The sequence below is a fragment of the Electrophorus electricus genome, chromosome 7 (genome assembly GCF_013358815.1).
Source record: "Electrophorus electricus isolate fEleEle1 chromosome 7, fEleEle1.pri, whole genome shotgun sequence".
NCBI lineage: Eukaryota > Metazoa > Chordata > Actinopteri > Gymnotiformes > Gymnotidae > Electrophorus > Electrophorus electricus.
Window position 1 is genome coordinate 3,188,924 of NC_049541.1, and position 15,952 is coordinate 3,204,875.

Sequence of the window (15,952 nt, forward strand, 5' to 3'; positions counted from 1 at the left end):
ATGGAGCGGTGGATTAAAAATGGAGAATTAGGACAGAGAGAAACCAAAGAGTCAGGAAGTAAGTAAGGGAAGTTTGGTGGTTTCTTGCGTCACTGATGCTGGGGTTTTGACTAGAGCCGGTGCAGTGAAAGGTAAGGGCGGCTGGGTTCTCTTAAATTTTAGTTTAACTTCTTCTGATATTGCACTTTTAAAACACTACCTTGGCCCCTGAGGGGGGCAGTGAGCCATTGCGTTGTTTCGTGTTGAGCGCAGGGTGACGTAGAGATATTTGAGGGTTCTTTGACAGCATATGCCTGATGCAGGGACCGTGTGCTAGGCCTTGCTCTAAGATGTCTCATTTCCGCAAGCAGTGCAGGAGAGAGAAACTGAGCATGGTGGCTACAACTTTTGAAAAAGACATTCAGTAAAGAGAGATCCCAAAATGAAGGGCTTGGGCGACACATTCGCCGCCCAGAAAAACTACTGTACATCAGTGATGAAAAGGCATCAAAAGTTAGACACATAGTGAGTATAAGGGAGTGGTCTTGGTGTCACTCAGAGCATTGACAAAGGCAGAGTAGGAAACTAGCAGTAAGATCTGTACCCAGGCACAGTGTTTAGGTTGAGGCTGAGGCTGGGTGGGTCAGTTCCACATTGATGACACCAGAGGTGAAGATTTGCACTGTTTGTTGTGGGCAGCAGCACCATGTGAGAATTGTAGTGGAGGAAGAAATCTGCCCGAGTCCGAGCTGAGCGTGGTGGAAATAAATGTAAAAAGGCTTTGGTGCCCTATTGTTATAGTAAAAAGGAAAAATGTTAGAGTTTTGTTTTTGTATTTGTTTTTTGAGTTTTGTAGCAATGTTTTATATGCTTTGACTTTCTGTGTTAGGCTGTGATGGACAGGCTGCAAAAAGGCATCTATATAATCAACAAAGCACTGCAGGCATGAATATACTGCACCTGTTGCTTCTGTTTGTCTGTTTATTTGTTCTTTCTTTCTCTCATTTGCTTCCATTTCACTGTGAAAGATAAAAATGATTTCTTTCATTATATTTCTTGTTACCACTCTTGCAGAGGCCACATCTATTCAGCTCCTTTATGTTTTCACAACGTCTAATGACAAGGGTCAATTGCAATGCAGTGACACGCAATGTAGCAGAGTGCTGGATGACTTCATAGCTGTATTATAAGCTCAGCAAAAGTGTAGGGGTTTAGGTGCACAGACAAACCATTGCATATGAACATCATGTTTGACAGACATTACATGTCCCAAAGTTAACTAAAAAAAAACAAAGAAAGAAAGAAATACACATAGTATCTAACACGCACACACACACACACACACACACACACACACACACATCTGAATGTGAGAGTGGTGGTGGAGCAGCTCCAAGATGAAAAGAGGACGAAGGAAAGGAGGGAGTAAGGATAAAGTGTTTGGTTGTGACCTGCTGGAGCATTTAGCTACAACCAATCAAGAAAGTGAGTACTTTCTTTTATACGCATGCAAACTATTTCAGGCATGTATGTAAATATATTATTTCATGGATAGTATATTATTTCTTCTGAAAGTAACTAAAGACTGCATAGGTCTAAATTGTCATGTTCCTCTGATTCCTCACTATACCTTCTCTCTCTCTCTCTCTCTCTCTCTCTCTCTCTCTCTCTCTCTCTCTCGCTCTCTCTCTCTCTCTCTCTCTCACTCTCTCATCAAGATGGCATGACTGTGCAAAGGACAATCTTGCCAAATCATTGGAAGAACAGTTCCTGAAAATTTATATGCTTTAATATATACAAAACAAATATACAAATAATAATAATTATTATTGTTATTATTATAATAAAACAGTGATAACAATATTAACAGCAGTACTAAAAAGCCATTAAGACTTTAACAAAATATAATTAGTAATTAATATGTAAACATATTTAGCAATAAAGACTGTGTGTGTGTGTGTGTGTGTGTGTGTAGGGGACATTACAAGAAGAATGGGGAGGTTGTCACTGATCGTCACTCAGGTTATCCCTCTCTCTCTCTCTCTCTCTCTCTCTCTCTCTCTCTCTCTCTCTCATAGTTCCTCTGGTGCTTCGAAGCTGCAGTGACTTCATTGAGGTTCATGGGATTGTTGATGGAATCTACCGACTGTCTGGAGTGTCATCCAACACACAGAAACTAAGGTGTGTTCATGTTGTTTCATTTTAGCACATTACCACTCAAACCTCACCTTAAAATTCTTGCATATCTGTGTTTGTGTGTTTCATCTGTCCTAATGTTTTATCTACAGGTCCGAGTTTGACACTGAGGGCACCCCAGACTTGTACAAGGATGTATATCTGCAGGATATTCACTGTGTCAGCTCCCTCTGCAAGGCCTATTTCAGAGAGCTGCCCAACCCTCTGCTCACATACCAGCTGTACGACCGTTTTGCTGTAGGTATCACCTGTCCATCAATAACCTCAATACAGACACAAATACTACAGCTTCAGGCATCAACCAGCTGAGCTACTGTAGTGGAAACAGTCTTCAGGACAGGGGAGTGAGAGTGTGTTTCACATACAAGTTAATCAACTTCTTACAATTCAAAATACAGCACTCAGTGGAGCAATTTGCCAAATTCTTCCTTTAGGATGGGTGTGGTCAACTAGACCCCAAATGATCAAGTCTGAAGCGAATCTGTAACAGATGCACAAATCATTGTAAAACTCATCACTTGTGTGGTCACTTGCCTTCATTTGTAACTTTTGTACAAACTCTTACCTTTTGCATCAGGAAGCTGTGGCAGTTCAGTTAGAAAATGAAAGACTGGTGAAGATCAAAGAGGTGTTGAGCGAACTGCCCAACCTCCACTACAGGTAAACAAATCAAATGGTTTGGGGTGTGACGGCTGAACAAGTAGCTAGCTCACCACCCCAGGGAGATGCTAGCAGTCCCTGTGCTTCTGTTTGTGCTCTAATGATGTTTTTCCGGCAGGACTCTGCAATATTTGATGAGGCACTTAGTCCGGATGGCCACACATGCTTCTAAGACTAACATGCATGCCAGAAACCTTGCCATTGTATGGGCCCCCAATCTCCTCAGGTGGGAGTGTGTGCATTTATGTGTGTGAGTGTCTGTGTGTGTGTGTGTGTGTGTGTGTGTGTGTGTGTGTGTGTTCAGTAAGGTCATTCACTGGTGCTGCAACAGGCTATACCATGGTTCCATTAACACAGGTCAAAGGACATCGAGGCTTCTGGTTTCAATGGCACTGCAGCCTTCATGGAAGTGAGGGTCCAGTCCATAGTGGTGGAATTCATTTTAACTCATGTGGCTCAACTATTCCCTGAACCAGATTCTGAGTCAGGTAATGAGCCTGTCTTCATGCTTCTTCTCTCTTAACCTTTCTTTTACATTTTTTTTTTTTACTTACTTCTACTTCTTCTCCCACATACCCATGCCATTGCTTCTGCATTTGCTACCTATTTTTTGCTGCATCTCACCACAGGACTCACTGCTGAGCGAAGGAAGTCCCTCCCATCACCGTCTGCACTGTCCAGTCAAGAAGACCAGTTTTTCAGGGGCCTTCCCATTGTGCAGTATCCAGGCAACATGAGTCCTGGAGATGGCCCTCTTCCGATGAGACCTTACCATGCCGTCATTGATGGCACAGACAAGTAAGATCTCAGACTCCAGGACCATCCCTTATGTAATGTAAACCCTTATTCCAGCAAATAGGTCTAGCAAATGGAATGTTCTAGAAAATAGATTTAAAAGATTTTTTACGGTTTACAAGTAATTTAAATATATGCATGTATATATCATTTGTTTTTTTTTTAATTGATTATTCACTCACTCTGTGTGTGTTCTCTATTCTTGAATTTAATTAGGGCAACATTGTCTTATTTTGGAATTCATATGTGTGATTTTGTGTATCTCAGTGACTCACTTTCTTGACTTTCTTTCAGGAGGAAGGGATCACTAAAAGGCAGAAAATGGATGTCTATCTTTAATTTAGGTGGGAGACTGCAGGATCCTCGTAAAAAGAACAAGTATGCAACCAAAGGTAAGAGCTTCACCACACACCACTGGGCACTACATTCTCATCTGGATCTTGTTCCCAATGCTTCATTAACATTGTGGCTTTTAGAACATATCCAAGATAGATTTTTTTATTTTTCATATAGAAAGTTCACTGGAACTCATTCAGTTGTACCTACTGACAGTAGAGATATGTAACAGTAAATACACGTTTGACATAATCTTGTGCCTTTTCTTCTCTGACAATGTTCCTCTTTTACCATATCAATTCTCTCTGTTCACTTGCATGTATAGAGAAAGAGAAAACTGCTCTAAGGCCTGCTAAGAGTATGGACTCTCTGAGTACAGGAAGCTATACACAGGAAGGTATGAGTTATACAGTGCTATACATATTATATGATTTCAAAGCTGATAGATAGCAGCTCAGGTTTTTCTGTTTGATCTTAAAAATATTTTTTTGGTTTAAACACACCATAAAGTAATGTGTCAATATAAATTGTACTGACATGAAAAGTTTACTTTATTTCTCAGGTTCCCAGCATCCTTCCTCACATCAATCATCTCTAGCCGCACCCTCTGGGAACTCAGAAGGTGGAGCCTCCAGCACTGGGAACATATCAAGCGGATATGCAGTGACATACAGGCGAACAGGTGGGGCTAGCGTAAGCATGGTGAGTGCAGGGAGCGGGACTCAGGGCACCTACAAGGCCCTTGAAACTAGGGGCATTGACAAACCACAGGCTACATTGCCCGGGGCGACCAGCAAGGCGGAGCGCCGGGTGGGAATGCACATTTCTGGGCCATTCTCTGTGACTGTCCCTCTTCATATAACCTCTGGACTGGCGTTAGGGGTACTGCATGGTGGACGGGCAGAGGAAGAACAATGCACCCATGAGTCACTAGAGGAGAAACCAGTGAAACAAGTGAAGCAAGAAAATGCTGGAGATAAGGATGAATGTGCAGAGAAAGTGAAGGAGCAAACAGATGGCAAAACAGAAGGCAGAGAAGGGGATGACACTAAAGAGGATGTCCTGATGGATGATGAGAAGAGTTTGAGGGAAGGACCAGAAAAAAAGACAGAAAAGGGAGAGGAGCCAGATGAAGAAGAGGCTAGGTGCAAGGACCGAGAAGATTTACAAGACAAAGACAAAGAGGATGATGATTTTACTAAGGAAGAGGAGTCAGAAGTCTGCCAGCATGCAGACAATACTTCACTCACAACAGACACCATGGAAGCAGAATACATGGGTAAAATTGTAAACTAGAAGCACCATTCAGACATAACATACAGTGTTTAAAAACAAAAACAAAAACACTTGTATTGTTCCCACAGACATGAGAGCTGGAATGCTTCAGGATTCTGCCACACTTAACCTATCTCCAGAAGAGGAATACCCTGATCTCGACCTGCCCCTGGACTTCCAGGACACTTTTGGATTCCTGGACTCATTGGACACCTCTGCTCCAAGTCAGGTATATACAAAAAAATGAGATGTGTCTGAGATGTGCCTGCTCATCTGTAATTTTTTGTCATGTTCACTTTTCTTATATTCTTCTCTTTGTCCTTTTCATGTAATATCCCTCAGTCAGCTGCATGATCATGTATCATTATCTTTCTCAGCTAAATGAGTTCTCAGTGGAGCCACCTTGTTTTGAAGATGAGGAGGAGGAGGAGGAGGAGAAGGAGGAGGAGGAGGAGGAGGAAGAAGAAGGTGATAGGTGGAGACACACCGCTGCTAACACTCACATGCCACTGCCAGGAAAATCCTACAGCCTTCCTTATAAGTCCCCACCACCCATGTCCTTTTCCTATGATGATGATGATGATGATGATTCAGGGCCTGATGATGACGACAATGAGGAAGATTCTGATAAGAGCGAGTATGAGGACATGTTCTGTAAAAGTCTTCCATCCGATCAGCAATTTCAGGGTTTAAACTGGACAATAAACCAGCCCATTACGTGCAACTACACTGATAGCAGTGCGGATTCTCATAGCCACAAGCAATCAGAATGCTTAAATCAGACTTACACTATTGAGGTACCTGAGGGTACTCAAAGTTTGTCCTCTGTCACAGATTCAGAGAACTTAACCCACACAGATATTGAAATGACAACTAATCTTGGAATGGATATTAATGCCTCTGACCATTGCCTGAACCAAGTGAATCTCAGCCAACTTCCATTAGAAATAGTACATTCAAGCATGGATAAGAAGAATAGTGAAGACAGAAACACAAATTGTGTAGAAGAAAGTGAATCAGAAGGGGCAGGGCTTACAAGTGAACCTACAGAAGAACTGGAAAATACTGACACCAATGCAGACACACACATTTGCAGGTAAGAACCACTGAGAAAACACAAATAACTTTTGATGCTGAGTGTTTTAATAAATGTGGGTGTGAGCAGAATGATCTTGATGTAATATGTTTTATCTGCCACATAGTTACAACCAAGAGGGACATTCCAAGGCCAGTGATGATGAAGAGGATACTTATTTTGGTCCAGATACAGGTTCCACTTCACTGGAGCCTAGCGAAATTGAGACTTCCCACCCAAGTGTCCAACATCTTGTCAAAGAAGAACATGCGAACTCGGATGTTCAACAGGACAGTTCTGAAGATGATCTTTATATCGCTTCAAGTGAGGTCACAGTAACAGACGAGCCAATCACTGAGCCTCTTGCTACAGGCTCTATCTCACTGGCTACTCAAGATGAGTCTGAGATCATTGAACTGTCAGTGGAACAAAACGTAACTTTGCATATTGACGAACAAGACTGGACTGACAGAGATAACGAGGGAGAGGAGCAGAATGAAGGGAGGGAGGATGGTGGACAGGGACAGGATGAGAAAAACAAGATTTCAGTCACAGGGAAAGATGTTGGTAATGGGGTTAACAAGGGAGAGGAAGAGAGCACTGGAGAAACAAATTGTAAGACAAGTAGTGAGATAAAGGAAGAACATGAGAGGATGAGTGTTGAAAATTTAAAGGGTGAAGGAAAAGGTGACGAGGTGTGGGAAGGTGTAAAACATGAAGGAGATGCAGATAAGAGTGAAAGGGACAGAGATGAGCTTGAAGAAGAAAGGCAAATAATCTCAGAGAGAAATGAGGAAGGTATAGAACAAATGAGTATTGAAAAGGGGAAGGAGAGGCAAGATGGACAGAAAGGGAACAATCAAGGGACAGAGGAAGATGACTCAATGGAGGAAATCGAGGCCAGGAAAGAAGAGACTGCCAAAATCAATGATAGAACTGTTGTAAAAGAGGGGACAGTGAGAGAGATGAGCGAAGAAGAGGACAGTCTTTCAGATGAGCTTGCACAAGACGACAGTGGCTCTGGTCTTATGGTTCATCCAGAAGACCAACAGAGGGTACAAGAAGAGGAGAAAGAGCCAGCGCCATCTGAGTTAGATAGTCCGAAGCCACTGAGACCTCCCAGGATGAAAGAGAGAGAGGCGGGAAGAGACGCAGGCCTTGGGCCAGGCGCGGGCAGAACCGTAGTTATATCCAAACCGCCTCCTCTTAGAGTGTTCCAGGTGAAAGCTGTACCTGTGGTACCCCCCAAACCACAGCACTGCAAACTCACTGCCTTCAGACAACAGTTACAGCAGAAAGACGCAGAGAGACAATACAGTCAGATACAGCCCGCAGATGGTGAGAAACCGTATGTAGACAGAGGACTTCAGGCCCGAGATACAGTGCGACATGTGCAGCAAGACGGCACAAAAGAAAGGAGGATGGAGTTCCTGTGTAGCAACGAAGACAGAGAGCACAATGGTGCAGAGAATGTAGATGAAAGGGAAAGTCATGATAGCAGAAGTAGAGAGCAAAAGAAAAGTACAGAGGGGGAGAGGCTAGAGGAGAATATGGCAGAGCAAGTAAAAAAACAGCCAAAGGACACGTTCTTGGTGGAGACATGTCCTGGTTCAGGGTGGCAGCAAGATAAAGGGGAGCAAGAGGAGGACAGGAACAGGGAAGTTGGAAAAGAAAGACAACTGAACTCAGATGGACGGATCATGAGGAAAGATGGACTAAAGGAGTCAGAAAGGGAGGCGAAAAGAACCAGTGGCATCAGTATGTGTTTTGATGAAGCCGTTGCCAGGGCAACAGGGAAAAGATGCAGAGAGAAGGAGTCTGCAGAAAAAGAGAGGTTCATTGACTTACAGTTCGAAAGGGATGACCAGAAAGAAGGTCTGACTCCAAGAAAGAGAGAAGAAAAAGGAAAAACTGACTGACATTAAACAAAAACATGTAAACAGTTGTAAATTCATATGTGTATAGCTCAGTGGTATGCAATGCATAAAGCAGGTAACTCCTTTACTTACGTCCCCCCACCACATTGCCTTAAATTACTGTTTGGATTCCAAAATATAGCTCAGCAATCCTCAAGATGCAACTACAGTTGGAAAAACAAAAGTGGTGTGTATGCTACAGGCTACATCTTAGCCAGGCATACCTCTCATGCTCATCTTTCAGGGATGTAAATAACGTTTTCCTTTCTGGTTAAGATTTATAGATGGAGTTGTCTGACCTTGCTAAATTAGTGTGACTTTAATTGAAGGCTGACCTTGAAAAAGCTTTTCGATAGGGTATGCCACAATGTTTGTGTCACTCATAATTGCCATTTGAAGTTAGATGGCTAGCATGTACATAGACAGTGCTGTTTAATAATAATGCCGTAGCCCCTTCTTCATAATGCTGAGAAAGGCCAAGTTGCTAGAGGACAGTCCTTGCAGTAAAAATCATAAATTTAATTAGACAGATTTCCTGTTGTTTTAAATTACATTACAGAACCTTTCAAAGCATTACCAGAAGGGGTGGCCACATAGGTATGTACACAGTGGTGAATCCCTGCAGCCATACTAATGAGCAGTTTTGATTAGAATCCTTCTTAGTGTCATTACATCACTTGAAGACTCCAATTCCCAGAACTCCCCTCCCACAGTAATGTCCATATCCATATTCGCATGCTCGCTAGCCTACTAGTCATTCTCACCTGCTGCTTGTTTATCTTCACATCAGGTCATGTGTATATATGATCTGTTTTGAGACATACTCTTTGCAAAATCTTGTCAGTATTCCACTGTTTTTCTAAGCCTTTCTATTCCTACTGTTTGTACTGTGTTGACTCATTGTCTGTTTTACCTGGTTGCCTACTGCATGATTTACGATTCTTTGTTCACATTTCTGTTTTGTTTGTCACACAAACACTTTTTGTCATTTTATACCTGCATGTGACCCAGTGGAGGCATACATATCAAAAACAGACAGAAAGTCTAACCTCTATGTCAGAAACAGACAGAAGGTCTAACAGAAAAATTCATTGCTATGGAGTCAGCAGGTACATGTAGTATCCCTGAAACCCTTGTTTGGCAGGTCAGCTTCTAGAACATCACCATCAACAGCTTCCTTGGGAGCGAGAGTTGTGTAATTAACAGATCAGAACCACAAACTGGTATCACTGGGACCTGCTATTGCTGAACTCAACAGACTTCTCTTCGACTAGTGATTCAATCCAAAATGTCACAGCAAGCTTTGCAGTAACCCCTTTTTTTTGTCTAGCACTCCATGATAAGTAAAATGGCAACAGAGAAGACAGCACTGCATCTAAATTTCAGCATTTGACAGATGCTCTCATCCAGATTGAGTTACATATATTTATCAGTATAGATCACATTTTGTGTACTCCCAGGGAATTGAACCCACAACCTCAGAAGTTCTCCTCATCTCCCTGTTCGAGCACTGGAGCTCACCGTTCGAGCACTGGAATGGGCTAATACCATATAGTTACTAAGTGGTGATCTAACCAGGAACCAGGAGTTGTTCACCAGGTCATTGAAATGAGGTAGATTGTTGTCAGTACCTTATTGAAAGGTTCTAAAGACTAAGTCATATGGATGACCTGTAGGGAAGATCCCAGAAACCTAGCATCTATCATGGACCTGTCCAATCACCTCAATAACCTCCTTCAGGAATATTGCAGAGGTCACCTCGCTCTCCTGCCTCTCTGTCAGCCTCTTCTTCACTTAATAAGATACCAACAGATGGACTTCACATTTCCTTGGATGAAAAACAGCACAGATGAAGAGAGGCACTCTGCTCATACTGTGGCCAATAAGGTCATTTCCTGAAGGAATGTTCATCCTACTAATCACACTTCTCAAAGACTGTGTGGGGAACCCTCAGTCGCTAACATGGTGAGTATGGTCACCTCTGGACCCATATGTCATCCATTTCTGCTTAAAGTGAAGCCGTATCACAGAAACTTGCTTTATGTTGTTGCAGCCCTGACTGACTCAGGCTCCACTGGGAACTTCATAGACTGAAACCTGGTGGATTAACTTGGATTGCCCTTCTCCCCTGTTCATGTTCAAACTCTGGATGAAAAACCCATTGGTTCTGGCCAAGTCACTCATGCCACAAACCCCATAGCCATGGTATGCAGCACCATCCATAGAGACCCCTTCTTTATTCATTTGAAACTCTATAGTTAGTTAACTATAGTTTTAGGTCTCCCATGGTTATGCAAACACAAATAGACTGTACTATCTACAAATATACTATTTACCTACAAACAGACTGGACTATCCCTCACACAGTTAATTGACCTAAAGCCTGTTTTGATAAATGTTTAGTTGCCTCAGTATTCACACCACCACTCCTATTAAGAGTTCCAACTCACATCCTTGTAAGCATTCCTGACCAAAACAAGGACCTACAGGAAATGTTCAGTAAGCAGCATACTTACTGAACATAGACCGTATGACTGTCCTGCAGAGTGCATTGGGAATGCCATTCTCCCTTGTGCTAGGTTCTATGCTTTGACTCCTGCTGATTTAGGCCTTGGAAGAATATATAAATTAAATTTTAGCTTAGGGATACATCAGATCTTCTACCTCTCCTGTGATAGCTTACATATGATTTTCTAATGTTCTCTGCCATGTTTGATCAGTATGTTAAATATATCAGAGCTGTCCTAGAACACCTCTTAGCTGATAACCTCTATGTCAAGTCTGAGAATTTCATGGCCATCTCTTTTCTTGGGTATGTGATTAGCCTGGAGGTGGTTACTATGGATGCCAAGAAAGTAGAGGTAGTGGTTAACTGGCCCCAGACCTTCTGTTAAGGCGTTCCAACACTTTTTCAGATTTGCAAACTTTTTGGTTTGGGAAACTCTATCCCATACCTTACTTCTCCCACAAACTATCCACAGTCAAGAGAAATTATGGTATTGGTGACTCCTGGCCAATAGGTTGGCCCTGCTGGAGTGGCAACATTGGGTCAAGGGAGACTCTTATCAATTCCTTGCATTGACAGACCACAAGAATCTGGTATATCTTAGGAATGCTGAATGCCTCACTCCCTGTCAGGCCCCCTGGTCCCTGCTTCCATTTCCAGATCACTCACAGATCAGGTTTAAGCAAGAAGATGCTCTTTCCAGACTCTGTGAGCTTCAGTCAACCCCTAACTCCACCACTACTGAATCCATTTAACCTTCCACCTTTGTAGGTTCTATTCATTGGGAACTACACTGGACAGTCATTAGCCACCTCTCCTTCTCCTTCCAGTATCCCACAAGATGCTTCTCTCCTGAGTTCAGGGACAGGCATATCATTTGGGCCCACTCTTCCCTCACTTCTGGATATCCAGGGGAAGTGACACTCCAGTTAATTACCTATGGGTAACGGTGTCAGAGTGTTTCCCAGGATGTTCACCAGTTTATCTCTTACTGTTCAATTTGTGTACCAAGTCTAAAACATCCAAGACTCTACCCTCTGGTAACCCATAAACCTCTTACCTATCCATGAAAATACTTGGTCCCCATATTGCTATAGATTTTGTAATGAACCCACCTCCTACCTATGGGTACACCACTATTATCACTATAGACAGTAGGTTCTCAAAGACTGCCCATTTAGTATCCCTACTTTAATTAACCTTAACCATTGAGACTGTCAAAACACATCTTTCATTTCATGTTTTGCAGGAGTACATTTTGCCTGACAGGGGCTCCATAGTTCATGTCCCAGTTTTGCTGCGATGTCTTTGAGATATTGTAGGCCTGACCTCAAGCCATCATTCCCAATCATTATCCCCTATCCAATGACCAGACTGAAAGTGTAAACCAGGAGATTGGGAAGTCTAATACAAGTCTGATAGAAATGTGTTTTACAGTAACCAATAATGTGAAAATGTAGCATAAATGAACATAAATAACCTTATTTAAGAATTTTGTTGATATTTCTCCAACCACTTTTTGTTAGCTCTTCTAATGGGTTACAGTGACCTGACTACACATCATTGGTATAAAGTGGGTTTAACACATTTGACATAATGGACGAATTCTGTTAAGAACCCCTACAAGTGTTTCTATTTTTGTGGCTGAGTTTGTATTTTAGTATATATTCTGTTTCCTAACTGGTGGAGTATATCACATGGATGCTAAAATTCATTATGAATTGTGTTACTGCACTTTTCCTATAATATTCCTTAAGTTTTTTATAGCATGCTTGCTTAAATAAATTTTTTAAATAACCAGTGCACAAGAAATTGTAATTTGTAAAATTGATGTACCTCAAAAATAATTATTTATAATGAAATAATATGCAAATAACTGGACAGACTGACAAACAACAAAATCACTAGATTTTACTTTTTGCTATTGTGCATTCATCCACACATTTTTGGGAATTGTGTTGTTTGATCATTCATTTTTACATTTTTTATTTAACTTTTAATTTAACCAGGCCAGTCATTAAGAAAACATTCTTGACTGCTAATGCATGTTTGCATGAAAAAAATGGTGGGGTATTTTCAGTGACATGTGCAGGATTTTATACTTTGGGTGGCAAGAACATACTAAGGGGGTGGCAGCACCTAACAATTTATTATAGCAAAGCTGGTAACATGGGGTTTGAGTGTTACAGCAATAGAAATGATTGATGGAATGAATAACAAGACAAAGTTGACAACACATATCTGGTGTATTTACAAGTTTTGGTGTTTAAAGACAAGAAACTGGTGCAATTGCATCAGGAGTGACCAAGGCCAACACAACAAACAAAACCACGCTAGAAACAAAAAGACGACTGACTATGCTAACAAAAAGAAACATACAATGACAACACTGTTAGAAACAAAGATAAAACCGCAGCCACTCCCTACCACCTGTGTGTAACTATACACAGGACAATACATATATACAAGAACCAAGAAACATATATTATCCAGCAATCAATCCAAAAGGGACCAAGCAATCTTGGGGCGAATCCAAAGTAATACACACAAAGCAAAACTAACAAGATCAAACGCAGCAACACTATCAACAACAGTCTTTTCTCCAACAAATCCCAAGCTGAGCCCTTTGTCTCTTCCTCTTTCTTTTATATTGTGCTCTGTTCACCGGAAAACCTGGTGTGGATGGGGAATACCGGAGAGGCAGAGGCAAAACCTGGAACTAATATATATATATATATATATATATATATATATATATATATAAAAGTTCCTAAGCATTTGTGGAATAAGTCCAGCTGAGGTTGGGGTTCTCTTCCCCTAATGACATTCGAGCATTTCCTTGTCTAGGTGTGTGTTGCCAAATTTCTTATCCCAAAAGAGCCATCAAAGTGTCTTTTGTTGATTTTGTGGGGTTTTAATCTATCAAACATGACCAAAAAAAAGTAGATAAACCGATTCAACATTTTACTGGCACTCTTAACCTGTTTTGAATAGCTCAATGCATTGTAAGAGAGCAAATAAAAACTGCTGCATAACACTTGTGCACATGAAACATTAAAGCCTTGAAGGTGCACATTGATATGTGATAAAAATTTAAAACATAATACTCTGATTAAACAGGTTTCAAATTGAACAGGCTCTTAGATACAAGACTGTCCACTAGTCCTGCAGTATTCATTTCTTACAAGGATTGGGGGGAAATCCCAAAAGCTAAAGGGTCATATGTCTATTTTCTGCAGTTTTCATTATCTTTTGTTTTATAGCAGTATTTCTTCCCATTCATCAACCAATATAGTCATGCTAAAACACATTTAACTAAAACTTTGAATGTAAACAATCATTTAAAAAATGTTTAAGCTAAACAGAAAAACAAAAATAACTTTGTGGGTGGGTGATGTAATTCTACCCTGTTGTGATATTTCCTCATTCCTCTTTGGTAGTGTAGCAAAACTTGATTTGTGTCAAAATATGGCAGTACTGGGAAAGAAATTAAACAAAATAGAAATACATTCAAACATGTGCCCTTAAATTATAAAGCATGATGATGCTAAATATTACTTGATTGTCAGTTTTAGAACAGGATATTTTGGACTTTTAAAGCAAATGTTTGCACCAAAGATTTTTTTAAATTATTTTACTCCCCTTTTAAATGTAATTCATATTTTGGTTCTCAGTTAAAATAATTTAGGTGAACCTCTGGAGAAATTTGTTGCATTTGAAGTTTTGGACAAAATGTTTTCTTACAAAACAAAACAACAGACATTACTTCATGTTTACACTGTCATGACCCTTAGTTTAATCTTCCCCTTCATATCCATCTGTATTTCATTTAATGCAGTCAACTGTTGTCTCACAGTGTTATCTAGAAAGATATGCATTCAGTGATGGGTAAACAAAGACAGTAATGCAAACTATAATTACAACATGATGCATGAAGTTCTTAATGAATTATGTTCTATCAAATAGAAAACATTTGAGCAATGTGAAGATGCTGAAGACATCAAAAAAACACAGGGGAAAATGGAAAATAGAGACATAATTAAGATTGTGTTTGTTAGTTATTCTTAGTCCCAAACCACCAGATGGAGTAGCAGAACCATATGTACATTAGGCAGAAAGAACAGAAGCAGAGAAACAGTGAGGTAGCAAAGAGTATGCACCACTCGGAATACACATGACAAATCAAGACACTGTCAGACTAATATACTTTTTTTTGTATGCTACATTTGAAGGTATTTCCAGCTTTTTTATATGTTTTATAGTCCATTAGGGTGGACTTTGACATCCTTCTGACCATTTTTCTTTTCCTTGTGTTGGGCAATAATCTTCCTATTAAACTAATGGAAAATGACATTATTTTTCTTTGCAAACCTGCAAATCAGTTGTAATGCAGGATCAAGTGGTAATCCCTGTCGATGGTTGGTTCATCCTCAAGGCCTGGGAATATTTAAAAAATCATAATTTAGTTTACTTAATTTAGCAAAATAGCCATCACACTGTAATTCAGGCTTAAGACATAAACTTGGCAATAAGAAGAAAATGTTGCTACTTTTTGTGGTGAAAATGTGGTGAGAATTCATTACATATAGAATTGTTTATACAATGCTATCTGTAATATATAACAGAAATGCTGGCTAGCATGATCCAAAATGGCTAACCTGGTTTTATCATACAACAAAGGACAAACTCTGAAATAAAATAAGACACCCTTAGAAAAGAAATCAGACAATATTAGTGAATTAACCAGCTACTATTATCTATACAGTTAAAATAGCTTCAAAATTACAAGGGTACATTGCACTACATTACAAAGGTAACATTACATTCCACAACAATAATAATAATCTGGCTGGATAAATAAATAAACCTGAACAATAATAAAAAAAAAAACAAACAAACAAAAAAACAAGCCGGCACCATTCCTGTACTACTTCAGCTCACAGAGCTGTCAGCATTTGCCATTCTGCTGTCTCCATATTAGATTATATATAACATTCCATTCACTGTCAGCGCTGTATAGATCAGCGCCGCGAGTCACGCACCCAGAAGCGTTACTCGGGTAACCAATCCATCGAGCCGAACCCATCACACGTGCGTGAGATGTTAATGAGTAAAGACATCTGACCCAGCAGCTCCGACTTTTGAATGAATTACTTTTTGCATGCTCTTGGAGGGCGACTGGCAGCAAAAACATTTTTTCTTTTTAAATTGACT

The 15,952-nt window shown here is 40.5% G+C and overlaps 1 protein-coding gene across 2 annotated transcripts; it reads left to right on the top strand.

Moving 5' to 3' along the window:
- Window positions 1-104: 104 nt before the first annotated feature.
- Window positions 105-12,538, top strand: si:dkeyp-68b7.12 (rho GTPase-activating protein 30). Of its 2 annotated transcripts, none has more exons than XM_035528396.1 (15): window positions 105-131; window positions 1,054-1,464; window positions 2,058-2,160; window positions 2,268-2,412; window positions 2,753-2,835; window positions 2,954-3,061; window positions 3,193-3,323; window positions 3,465-3,633; window positions 3,925-4,022; window positions 4,292-4,363; window positions 4,529-5,245; window positions 5,331-5,470; window positions 5,619-6,337; window positions 6,444-10,197; window positions 10,286-12,538. In XM_035528396.1, the coding sequence occupies exons 2-14, from the start codon at window positions 1,377-1,379 to the stop codon at window positions 8,233-8,235; spliced, it is 4,365 nt and encodes a 1,454-aa protein (XP_035384289.1). In that variant the 5' UTR covers window positions 105-131; window positions 1,054-1,376; the 3' UTR covers window positions 8,236-10,197; window positions 10,286-12,538. The 2 variants fall into 2 exon arrangements, with proteins under 2 accessions (XP_035384289.1, XP_026877560.2); XM_027021759.2 differs by having other exon boundaries at window positions 128-1,464; window positions 10,286-10,437; window positions 11,988-12,538.
- Window positions 12,539-15,952: the final 3,414 nt, after the last annotated feature.

Coding starts and splice junctions, on each gene's coding strand:
- si:dkeyp-68b7.12 (XM_035528396.1), top strand. CDS start 1,377: ATGAAAAGAGGACGAAGGAAAGGAGGGAGTAAGGATAAAGTGTTTGGT. Junction 1,465..2,057: donor AGCTACAACCAATCAAGAAA/GTGAGTACTTTC, acceptor TCTCTCTCATAG/TTCCTCTGGTGCTTCGAAGC. Junction 2,161..2,267: donor TCCAACACACAGAAACTAAG/GTGTGTTCATGT, acceptor TTTTATCTACAG/GTCCGAGTTTGACACTGAGG.